Source organism: Mastomys coucha, unplaced genomic scaffold, assembly GCF_008632895.1.
Source record: "Mastomys coucha isolate ucsf_1 unplaced genomic scaffold, UCSF_Mcou_1 pScaffold14, whole genome shotgun sequence".
Classification (NCBI taxonomy): domain Eukaryota; kingdom Metazoa; phylum Chordata; class Mammalia; order Rodentia; family Muridae; genus Mastomys; species Mastomys coucha.
The window spans coordinates 53,218,465-53,230,865 of record NW_022196896.1 but is presented as its reverse complement, the minus strand read 5'-3'; the positions used below and the strand labels follow the sequence as shown (position 1 = coordinate 53,230,865).

Below are 12,401 nucleotides of genomic sequence, written 5' to 3'. Positions count from 1 at the left end.
AGAAAGAAAGAAAGAAAGAAAGAAAGAAAGCAAGAAAGAAAGAAAGAGAGGAGAGAAAGAGAGGGAGAACTGATCCCCTGGGCTTGGTTAGGGTTGTTTGTACATGTATGGGACAAGCATGGGAGTGGGGGTGTGGACAGCTTAGTGGCCACATCCCTGAAGGAAACTTACTCCCCCAGCAGCCATTAAGCTTCCCTTTAGGGCTGGGACCTCCTGAGATCTTCCCCTACTCAGAAGAGAATGTTAACAGCTAAATCCTGTGCATGTCTGCACAAGTATTCGCAGCTGCCTGAGCTCATGAGTGAAACAGCCGTTTGAAACAGACGTCCTTAACAGTTTGAGCTTTACTTATCTCCCATAGCAATGGGCACATTCATATCCCAAATCACAATGTTATATTTGTTTGCTTACCTACAGATCCACCTACCCAACTTCAAACCTAAATAAAATTAGTGAATGAAATGGGCCTTTCCGTTTGTCCTAGTTAGGGCTCTATTGCTGTGAACAAACACCATGACCAACGTAACCCTTATAAAAGACACTATTTATTTGGGGCTGGCTTATAGTTTCAGAGGTTCAGTCCATCATCAGCATGGTGGAAAGCATGGGAGCATCCAGGCAGGCTTGTCCTCAACTTGAAAAGCTGAGAGTTCTGCATCTTCTGAAGGCAAACAGGTGTGTCTCTTCTGTACTGGGTGGAGCCTACCTAGTGATGCACTTCCTCCGACAAGGCCACACCCAATCAAGAAGGTCACACCTCCTAATTGTGCCACTTCTCATGGGCCAAACCAGGACAGACACCTTCTTATGCTTACAACTCTCAAACCAACCAAAAGTATTGAAAAGGTGGACCTAATGCTTTTACTTGTGCTGTTTAGGAAACATAAGTTCAGAAACATTCCTCATTCATAATGTCTAGGAAAATGATTGCCTAACAAAAAATTTAACTAGGACGAGCCATGGTAGTGTACTCTTTCAATCCCAGAACTTGGGAGGCAGAGGCAGGTAGACCTCTGTGAGTTTGAGGTTGCCTGGTCTACAAAGCAGAGTTCCTGAACAGCCAGGATTGTTAAAAAGAGAAACCCTGTCTGGAAAAAACAAACAAACAAAAGAAAAACAAAACACAAATAATTAGAGCCAGAAAGAGGACCCATTGGGTACCCAGGAAGCCATATGTAAAGCTGAAATGGGAAACCTGACTCTGGAAGTTATATTCTGACCTCTACTCAGGCCCCATCACATACGTACCCCACCATGCACACATATACATACAATAATAGGAAATAAAATTTATAATAATAACTAAATTCTTTTATGCAATATTAAACACATAGTTTCTGAAACATGTTAGGAAAAGCCTGCGTTTCTGGCCCCTGAAGTTGTAATCCAGGTGGTTATAAATTTGGGAATGTGAACACTGAGCTACAATAATGATTAATATGTAAGAATTATACACTTTGTTCACTTATCTAGATAAAAGAAAAGAGCTAGTTCATATTCTCTAGTTAGAATATATCATTTTATCAATGCAATGATTTTCAAATTTTAGTAATTGTAAGAATTAATAGAATTCTTAAGTACAAAATCATGGCTCTAAGCCCCTGGGATTCTTAACCAGTTTCTTAACTAATCAATCCTGTTTTCCAGTTCTTTGGGGGTACCTTCTCTAAAATTGGAATTCAGACCCACATCGAAATATGTTTTCCTTTTCCCCTTCCCTCCCTCCCTTTCTTTCTTCCTTCCTTCCTTCCTTCCTTCCTTTCTTTCTTTCTTTCTTTCTTTCTTTCTTTCTTTCTTTCTTCCTCTCCCTTCCCTCCCCTCCTTTTCTTTCCTTTCTTTTCTTTTTTAAATGTATCTGAGTGTCTTGCACGAGTGTCTATGCACCACGTACCTGCAGTGCCCATGAAGACCAGCAGAGGGTGACAGAGCTATCAATTTTGAGAAGTCTTGTATGTGCTGCAAACTGGACCTGTGTTTTCTCGAAGAGCAGCCAGGGCTCATAACCACTGAACTATCTCTCCAGCCCCTGAAAAACATTTATTATTTCACCTAAATTGATCGTTCTATTTGAGCTGAAACTGCAGAGTCGCCATGAAAAATGCCGAACTTAAGTAATTTTTCACATAATGTCCTGTTATTGCCGGAGTGTCAAGATAGTCTGCATGGGTCAAGAGCAATTAGAATCTGTTCATCTCAGGGAGTGTATTTCCCACCGTGATCATGTAAAACTGGCCCACAGCTTCAGAATCCATTGATGTTCAAGAGCCATGTGCACTTGGAATTGTTTCTTAACTTTTATTTTTTACTGTCTTTCATATTCCTGCTAAATATCATATTAAATTAAATCACAATACTTATAATCTATTTTTCTTTTGGTTTCAAGGGAAGACGAGGGAAAACAGGACCCCCAGGAAATCCAGGACCTCCAGGACCGCCTGTGAGTACATAGGCCATGGTCTCATGGCAAAAATAAACCTGCCTCTGCCTCTTTCATTTTATTTCCCTTTTTCCATGCAAGGGGTTTGGGCTGTCTGCAGTGCACTGGTATTGATTAATATCGATTACAAAATCAAAAAACAAAACAAGGCAAAAAGCCCAAGAGGGCATGAATTGAATTGGGCAAGTATCAGCTTTGTTGTTTGTTTATTTTCTTTCTTTCTTTCTCTCTTTCTTTCTTTCTTTCTTTCACAAATGCTTTATAAAATTTCCAGTAATTATTTTTGTGTTTTGAAGAAAAAAAGGTAAGGGCACACTAACAGGCAAAGGGAATCCTTTCTGTCACTTCTAAACATTTGACACGACTTCAAGATGAGAGAGTCTCCGAGAAGGAATTTACATGATGGAGGCATGTATGCCAAGTTGGCCAAATGCCTGGAACAAATATGCTGGAATCTGGAGTAATTCCCAACTACTGATATATGTCTTTTCCAAAGAGGCATGAAGACTAAGAAATAGGTGACCACACGAAAGGCTGTGAAGTTCTCAGCTCCACAGGTTTCAGTTTATTGCTAACATGTTTGGGGGAGGTATGGGCATATTTTAAGGACCAACATTTAAACTCGGCTACAGTTCTGATTCAGAGTGCTCATTATATCTTGTATTGGGAATAAAGATGGTTTATGAACTTTTTAATATAATAAAATAGCCAATTTGTTAGACTAAGAAAATAAGTTATGTAGACTATAAAAGGGTTTATACATAGGTCAGCATTTGCCTAAGAAGAAATCAGTGGGCTGAGAGCCATTGGTTGGTTTCTGCTTGGTAATTGTGATTTGTGGAAACTCTGATTTCCCCCAAATGTCTAAAATCTTTCCTTTCATATAAACATCATCCGAAGTTCATCCTGGGGTACAGTCAGTTTTCAACAGTTTGAGGATTTTTCCATCATAAGATATACTGATGGGCTGTACCTAACTCACTCACCGTCTGGTTGAGAACAACATTGCAAAGAAAAGTAAGTCCAGTAATTGGATCTCTGTGCTTTTCCGTCAACGAACACATTCTTTTTCTGCATTGTAAGGTCCTCCTGAAAGAGAGCTGCTATTTCCCAAAAGACTAGAAATGAAGAGAGTTATTCACAGTGAATCTTTTCAAGGTCACAAATAACTAACATTTTTGAACAAATAGCTCATCAAAAAAAAAAAAAATCTAATGGCACCCAATTCACACTGTTCAAGGGCTTCACAAACATCTATTTGGGGTCCTACTAAATAAATGCTTAACTAGAACTGGGCTTGAAAAACTGAATAAGACTCTGCCCTTGCTTTTCTTTTACTAGATTTGAGTTTAGGTCAGAGAAATGTGGGGTGCAGAAGAGAATTCAGTGAAGATAACACAGTTGGTTTCCTGAAAGGAATTCACAGCAAAGAATAAAGGTTGGGACCTTAAAGATTGAGAAATAAACCAAATAGAACAGGGAAAGGAGCAAGCTAGGTACCCCTCCCCCAACATACATATACCTCCCCACTCTCCACATGCACATACATGCCCTACTCCCCACATACCACCCCACACCACACCCCTACATACCACACCACCATAACACACCACACTCCATCTCCACTCTACCCTACACACCTACACCCCAACACTGCACACCTCACACAGCCCCACAGCCCATCCCCCACGCCCACCCACACCACACATACCCCACACCCACCCCACCCATATTCCAACCCCCAGCTTCCATGTCCCCACACACACAGCACACCACCCCACACCCTTCACATCCCATATGCCCCCCATACTACCCCTCCACACTCCATCTCCACCCCACCCCATGCCACCACATACCCACCCCACCCCTGTCCCCCAGGGAAGAAGACAGTGTGCAGAAACATGCAGAATGTAAAACCTCTGGTGGGTAGAGGTGGGCACCCTGCCACAGACAGCTGATGCCCTGCCACAAGCAGCTGAGGCACAGCCAGAGGCCAACAGGGATGGAGTGAAACCTTTCCAGGGTCCTGGCAAACCCTGTGGAAAGCTACGAAAGTAAACACAGAGCCTAAACGGGCGAGGGCCTGGGCCAGATTTCACTGATGGTCACTCTAGCAACATAGTGGAAGCAGATGACTGAGAGCAAGCAAGAGCAACTCTAGCTATTTATTGCTTCTGAAGTTTCTGCAGGGCATTTGTGATTGCTGCTTGGGTGTCCTGCAGAGCTCTTTGTATTTGATTTCCATATAGAGTGCAAGGTAGATAGGAACAGTCCAGTCTATTTTTAATTTTTTTTTCTGTCTTTTCCAGCATGAAACTGTGCTTTATGTGAGCCTTCATGGCAGGGAATAAAGCAGCTAAGAGAAAAGGGGTTTGGGCACTAAAATTCTTCTGTTTGAGATTTGGGCGAGTCACCCCAGTGGCCCAGCTTGTGTTGTTCCTAAAGCAAGCATATGAAGGGCTTACAACAACTTCAAATATAGAAAAACAAAACAAAACAAAACAAAACGAAGAAAAATTTAACTTTACCTCTTATGAAATAGCGATTGAACAATATATCCCTCAAGTGAATGAGTAGCTGAAACATTTATAACATTATATTTGGACAGTTATTTTTTTAAAAAAAAAATACATTAATCAATTTGATCATCAGAGAAGAACCGAGGAATGGAAGCCTTCAAGGGGCATTAGGCGAGCCTTTGATAATGGAGTAATTGACTCAGTGTCTTCTCAAGCACATTCTTCCCTTTGGGGATTTAGAGATGTTCTCTCAGTCAAAGGCAATGTTGTTCTTTAGTGGAATGCCGATGAAGACAAAAGGAGTAGAGACTGAGGTAAAAGTCTCCGAGGACCCAAGGTAACTCAAAACTCAAAGTCACTGAACTGCCTTAGTCTGTCCTTGACCTGAGGTTCTTTGTTCCAGGGCCAAACTTATTTTCTCACTTCCTTAAGAAATTTTTATACCAAAAGACAAGGCATTTTGAATGAATACTTTTCTACAACTTTAGAGTAAGCTAATGAACTGTGTGTTTATGCTTGTATGAAGGTGGGTGTGTGCATGTGTACATGCAAGAGACTGTACCTGGAAAGGACTATATCCAAAAATCATAATAACTAGCATTGTAAGAAAATTAAATATCCTGGGGGTGGGGACAAAAATCCTAGAAGGAGATATTGACTGTCCATATTTGCTTTTCTGTTACTGTGATAAGTCACTCTGACGAAAGGCATCTTGGGGAGGGAAGGGTTTATTTGGCTTATACATCCAGGTCACAATCAAAGAAAAGTCAGGGTGCAAATTCCAGCAGAAACAGTAGAGGCATGCTACTCAGTGACTCAAGCTCTGGCTTGCTCAGATAGCTTTCTTATACAGCCCAGACTCACCTGCCTAGGGATGGTGCCACCCACAGAGGGCTTGGACCCTCCCATGTCAATGACCAATCAAGACAATCTCTAAGAGACATGAGCATGGCCAATAAAAGCAAGGCCATTCATCATTTGAGGTTCCCCATTCCCAGGCGATTCTAGAGTGTGTCTTCTTGACAACAATAGCTAATCAGGATGATTACTAAGTCTGTTAAAGTAACGTCACTACGTTATAAGTCATTTTATCGTGAATGTCATATCCATTACTACAGATCTGCTCACCACATTTCAATTTTATCATCAGGGAAAATTTGTCTTTTCAAGGAAGACTTACTTGCCATTCAGACAAGTAATTTGCAACTAGTTGCCAGGGCTAGCTGCATTCCCTTATGTTGAACATATTTTTTTAAAAATGACTTTGTACAGTTTCCTCAAACAGCAGACCTACCCAGACAGAGGTAAATGTTTCCAAATTTCCTAAATGCCTTTTGCCAACTTGCCATTTTATTTCTTACATTAATGTATCATTTCCCCCCTCCCCTTTCCTTCCTTCAAACCCTCCCATAGGCTCCTCCCTGCTCACTTGCAAATTCCTCGTTTTTTCTTTGTTGTGGTAATTATTACTTGGGGGTGGCTAATTATTACTTTGCTACACCTGCTTGTTGTCTTTAAATATCTGTTAGGGGTTGGTGGCCCTCTTAAACCATAGAGTTCCCAAGTAAGAGACACAAAAACCTTTAGGTTTACAGTAAGCCTTAAAGTGTCAGAGCTGGGCAGATATCAGCCTTCTTGGCTGTTGTGTCTACTTCCCTGTGGAGATCCTGTGCTCTCACTTGCCTGGGCCACTTGTTCTGCCTGGGCTGCTCCCACTCCCGCAGGTCAGCCCTCATGGCCATGAGCTCAATCCACCCACCCTTCCTCCTCTCTCCCTCATCATGGTTCCTGCTGGAGACCCCAAGCCCAGGAACCTTCACTCTGCCCCTCTCTTCTGCCCAGCCCAGGCTGTAGGCATATTTATTAGCCAATCAGGAATAACTTGGGGAACTAAGTTTACACAACAAAAGCTGGTATACTCAAGAATCTGCTCATCTTGGATCAACCGGATCTTGAGGTACATAATTTAATATTTGAATACAAGCAGCACCAGACCAACCCCCTACATTTCTTTTCATTGATTTATTGTTATATACACATATGCATATGTTCATGTACATGATATGATATTGGTCTCTATAATAATACTTCTATGTATATTTTCAGGGCTGATCCTTTGACATTGGATAACCAATTGGTGTGCTGGGTTTTTTTTTTTTGTTTGTTTGTTTGTTTGTTTTTTTGTCAGCCCTTAGTAGCATGTAGTTCTATGTTGAGGCCTGTGGTCTTTCTTTCCCTGACCAAGTTGACATGTCTATTGTTGCTGTTTGTTCTAGTTCAGCTCATACTTCAGCAGTTGTGTGGTGAGACGTTATGGGTGTAGCTTCTGATATTCCTCAAAGAAACAGTCTCCCAGCAGACTCTGTGCTCCTCTGGCTCCTGAAGTTTTTCCAACTCCTTTCAACGATGATCCCCAAGATGTAGTTATGGGAGTTGTCCTGTAGAGGCATCAATGGGCCTGGGCTCCACAACTCTACACTTTGATCAGTAGTGGTTTTCTGTAATGGTCTCCATCTGTTGCCAAGAAAAGTTTCCATGCTGAGGTGTATGGGCTCTTATCTGCCGAGATACTGGAAAAGGATGCTCGATAGCCAGCTGGGTGAAGAGGTTGTAGTTAAGGGTTTGGAGTTTTACCATGTCATGGACCTAGAGCCTGCAAAATCCATGAGCCACCGGACTCCAAACACTGTGAACTATAAATTCAGCGATTACATTTCCAGTACATAAAATCTGAAGGGCTCATTAAACAAGAGCAGAAGGAACCCATAAGCAGAGAGAGGTATCTGAAATGAGTAATACCTTGAGATGAGCTAAGATTATAATCGAGAATAGTTTCTCAGAGAGAAAAAGTATAAGAACTCTAAGCTCCCTCGTGAAAGAAGCAAGCCCAACAGAAAAAGAAAGAGATGCAGTAAAACCAGGAAGCTTTATTATAGCCCTAGCTTGGTGTTAGAAGCCATTTCCAGTGTCTAATGGAATCCCAGAACTACCTCAAGAAACTGAAATCACCCTCCTTTGGCAACAGGGTAAGTGGTCCTTACAAACATCCTGCAGCTTCCCCGGAAGCACAGAAGTATATGATGGGAAGCCCAAATTCAGACTCGGGATTTGAGTCCCAAACTTACCTTCATTGTGCTTGAGGATTTCCAGGCTGTGCTCTGATACGGACCAGGACCGGTCTTACTTAAAGATCACATACAAGCATAGTTTGACTTTTCTATGGGGATCCATGGCACACCCATCATAGAAAAGCAAAATAGCACAGGATGTGTGGGATGCCATCCTCCCAGGTGGGGCATCCTAGACCGTGCACGTGACACTGCTCCTTCTGTAAATATGCCCCACCCACTTCCCGGGGTGGCTGGGAGGACCAGCTGCCATGTACGTACAGGCACTTTCTGTCGTATGTACATAAATCTGTTAGTGTTGTCCTGAACATCCATTTGCAATGTAGGTGGAAGAGATTGCCCTACACTACAATGGGATGCACGTGGATTTTCTCTTTTCCGAGTTTCCCATTTTTGTGCAGTCAACAAAAATGTATCTACCCTTGACTTGCTTATATGACCACTCTACTTATTGAATTCTATATATGTAAATCAACTCTTGAATAGACAGAGAAATTATTTCCTAGTCACTGCTACAGCCGAAACAAGGGATTTGAGGGTATTTTTTTCTCCCCCAGCTTCATAATCGCCTTCGGGTTTATGGAGCTGGTTTGCCCACGACTGAGAGACATTGTATTTTATTACTTGTGATCTCCTCCGAGTCTCACCCACTGCTCTTTAGACTCCAAGAAAAACATCTTTCCAAAACAGCTTTCTGGTGATCTTATCTGTGTATGCAATGGAAAATACTGACCTTATGTTACTATAACGAAACTTGGGAAGCCAAAAAGCTCGGGGAGCCTTAGTTTGTCTGTAAGAATTTTAGTTCTTAGTTTCCTTCAAAATGATTGGAAAGCTGTGGAAATACGCTGGAGTAGGAGGGAAAGTCAGAGAAGTTAATGAGCCATTAAGAGAAGCATGTAGCAGCCTACCCCTGTGACGTTAGCTCTGCTTCTCGTTTATCATCTCTGTAAGGAGCATTGATTAAAAGCCGCGTTAACTCTAAAATGTGTTATTATTCGTTCTATTGCAGGAATGGGTTTAAACCATCTTTATTTTCTTCCTGGCATTGTTTCTGTGCACTGTTCCATTATTGTGGTGTGAGAATTCATCAGTGGGCTCAAATATGTCACATTTGAGTGCAGAACAATTGAGTTTGAAAAAAAAAAAAAATCAAGAAATATGTAATGTGGGCCAGCAGTGCCCTCTGCTGTTTCCACTGGAAAATGTCTAGGCAAAACGCTTCTCAATATGTAGATATGGATATTGTTTTTACATGTTTGGGGTTTAATTTTGAGTGAATACAGTTTTCGAATCTTATTTTCATGATTTGTGGCACTTTACGCTTCTCTTTTATTTTAAATATAAGTATCATCCCATCCACAATAGCTTTTAACATCAGCTTTATACGTTCTTATGTTGAAAATTCAGCCCTATTTCTGTGTTCTCTAGAATGCCCATGTATGGTAAAACACTCATATTAACTATTAACTTTGTGGAGCTCAATCCAAAAAATGCCTATTTTCCAGCCTAAGTTCATTTTATTTATCCTTTAATTTAACATCACTTTAAAATAATTTCTTTTACCCTTAAAGCAAGAACCATCATATGTTGGTAAAGTGTGTAACTGATTTAACATTAGGTGATACAATTGCATGAGAAAATTTAAGGTGCAAATTTTAACTCATTTTCAGCAATAGTCTCTTAGCTGTGATTTCATTCTCTGTGGTTTCCATAACCTGTGTTCAACCATGACCCAGAAATGTTAAGCAACTTCCAGAAATAAATTATTTACAAGTTTTCAGTTATACCCAATTTTTAAAGAAATCTCGCACTGTCTCATTCTGCTTTCTTTGAAGTTGAAAATCACCTCCTTACCCCCTGAATCTAGTTTCCCACAGCACCTATCCAGGAGTCATTGTGTCATCAGATTACCTGCCTAGTATCACAAAGTGGTATTCCAACCACACTCTGTTAACTTAACTACAGCCTCAAAATCTCAATGGTAGTGAAGCTGCTGCTAAAATGGCAAAGAGAAATTGAATGCCGAGGTTTCTAGGATTTATGGTAAAAACAAATCTTCTACTTGTGAGATCACAAAAATAAACAAATACTGCTTGTTCTGCTCTGTAGTTCAAACTCCCAAAGCATGTATACAGGGTGAACATTTAGTTTATAGGGGACATTTAGTTAAACATTTAGGTTAAATGGGACAAACGTTAAGTTATAATTTCTCTGACCTTAATTGCTGCTTGGCATTCTCAGGTTTATTCTCTGCAGGTAAAGAGGGATTAATGCAATTATCTTCTAACCACTACTATGTAACAATGTATATTCAGTGATTCAAACAAAGTAGCAAACTGCAGAGGTCTCTGCTTTAATAATTATACTTAATAATAATTTAATAATTATATATAATTATAGTTATTGTAGGGAAGGGAGCAGATAGCAGGAGTTAGCAAAAATTAAATAAGAGACAAAACAACTCCAGTGTAATGTGAAGATCTCTATTGGAATGGAGTGATTAATGGGATAAAAAAATCATGGCGGTGTTCTTCTGGTCAGGGTAGCCTGAGGAGGTTGACATGATTCAAGAAGGAACTAGCCATAGGATGTCAATACTCAAGAACTTTCCAACCTGAAAGCTGGATGTGTTCAATAAATATAATGGATAACATGGTTTTGGAAAAGGATGGGGTTGGGAGCCTTTATCACATAAGGCCTTATAGGAGTGAGAGTCGGCAGGTGGAAATGAGAGAAGTTGGGTGGTCACTGTTCCCTTCTCTTAAGCCACATGTGTGTGAGTGTGTGTGTGTGTGTGTATGCGTGTGTGTTTATCTACAGTAGTTAGCTTTCTGGTTGACTTTGTTGGTGCTGCTGATTGGTTGTTTTAATGTGATGAAATGATTCAAATAATCATTATAAAGATGATTGCTTTTTCAGTCTATCATTTTTAATCTTTAATTAGAAAAGACCGTAGACTTGTTTGCCAAGAGGGAGGGGAAAAAACTTTGATTGTAGACTGCTCAATTTCAACCACGCTGTGTACACAGAGTGCATTTTTTTCATTGAAGACAGAAATTCTATCACATACACTTCAATCTTTGTTTTTCCCTACCTCTAACCCTGATGTTTTTCCACAAATAGGCTACAGGTTAGGTCAGATGACAGTCATAACAGGCAAATGACCACCCTCAAAACATCACAGAAATTTAGAACTACTCCATTTGGTCCCTCTTGTCTATCCCAGTCCTTCCCTTGTATGCCTCCATCTCTCACTCTGTTGCAAACAGCAAAAGGAAGATGCCATTGTATGCAATGTAAAGCCTGGCCACCTCTCAAAGCAAGTCGATACCCGAAAGCACACTGGGCCTGCTGAATGAGGCAGACGACAAGACATTTTACTACAACATTACTCCCTACTAAAATATCCAATGTATGATTGCATGCGTTTTGAGGCTTGTGATGTTTCAGTGGGAACCTGGTTCACTTACAAGCCTTGAGCTCCTCAATGCTCTTCCAAATGTTCATTTGAGCAGTGACCCTCAGCCTCTTCTGTCTATCAGCTGGCTAGAGGGCACGCTCTCTAATGACAATATCAAAGAGAAAATAAACCTAACCATCTATTTGAGCCAATGGAATAGCAATTTCATCTCTTATTTAAAAAAATATTATGACATCTTTGAATTTAAACACACACACATAGTATGGAGAGAGAGAGAGAGAGAGAGAGAGAGAGAGAGAGAGAGAGAGGCCTGACCCATTAATTATTTTTACTGCCACTTGTGCATTATTGGGGTCATGGTTCCAGACAAAACAGCTGTTGTCAACATTGCTAAAATTCCAGTGTCACCTTGTGGCCACAGAATAAGTAGGCATGCATGGGAAGCAGCTGGGGATCAGATTGAGATTTCACACACCAGCACTTGTGGCTGCTTTCTTACTTCCTTTTCTCTCTATGAGCAGCAGTCGTAGTGGGACATTATTAACACTTTTCTCACTGCTAAGCCTTTTCTGGTGATGGCTAAACAATGGCCAAAGAGGTCTAGTCTTCACCTGACATTGACTTCATCTCCATCTCGGCTCATACTGACTCTTTGGACCCATCTGTATTCTTTCTATTAACAGTGAGGCAGCTTTTTGAAATCCTTGGTCCATAGGGACTACACTTATAACTAGTTGGGCCAGTGCATGAGTTTATCATGACTCCATGATATTGGGTAAATGTTAAGGTTTAAGGAAGCAAAGTCCAATCAGATTTATTTAAACCTTCCTTGTTCAAAAATGGAACTAGTTTCTGAAATAATTTTAAAGTTCACATTTGGCTCAATAGCTCAA

The 12,401-nt window shown here is 40.7% G+C and overlaps 1 protein-coding gene across 2 annotated transcripts in view; it reads left to right on the top strand.

The window, feature by feature from the left end:
- The window catches only part of Col19a1 (collagen type XIX alpha 1 chain), a 329,256-nt gene that overhangs the window by 217,268 nt on the left and 99,587 nt on the right, over nt 1–12,401 (top strand). For both annotated transcript variants that reach the window (XM_031367064.1, XM_031367063.1), the window contains exon 16: nt 2,384–2,437. In XM_031367064.1, coding sequence (XP_031222924.1) covers nt 2,384–2,437 — 54 coding nt within the window. The remainder of the gene's footprint in view (nt 1–2,383; nt 2,438–12,401) is intronic.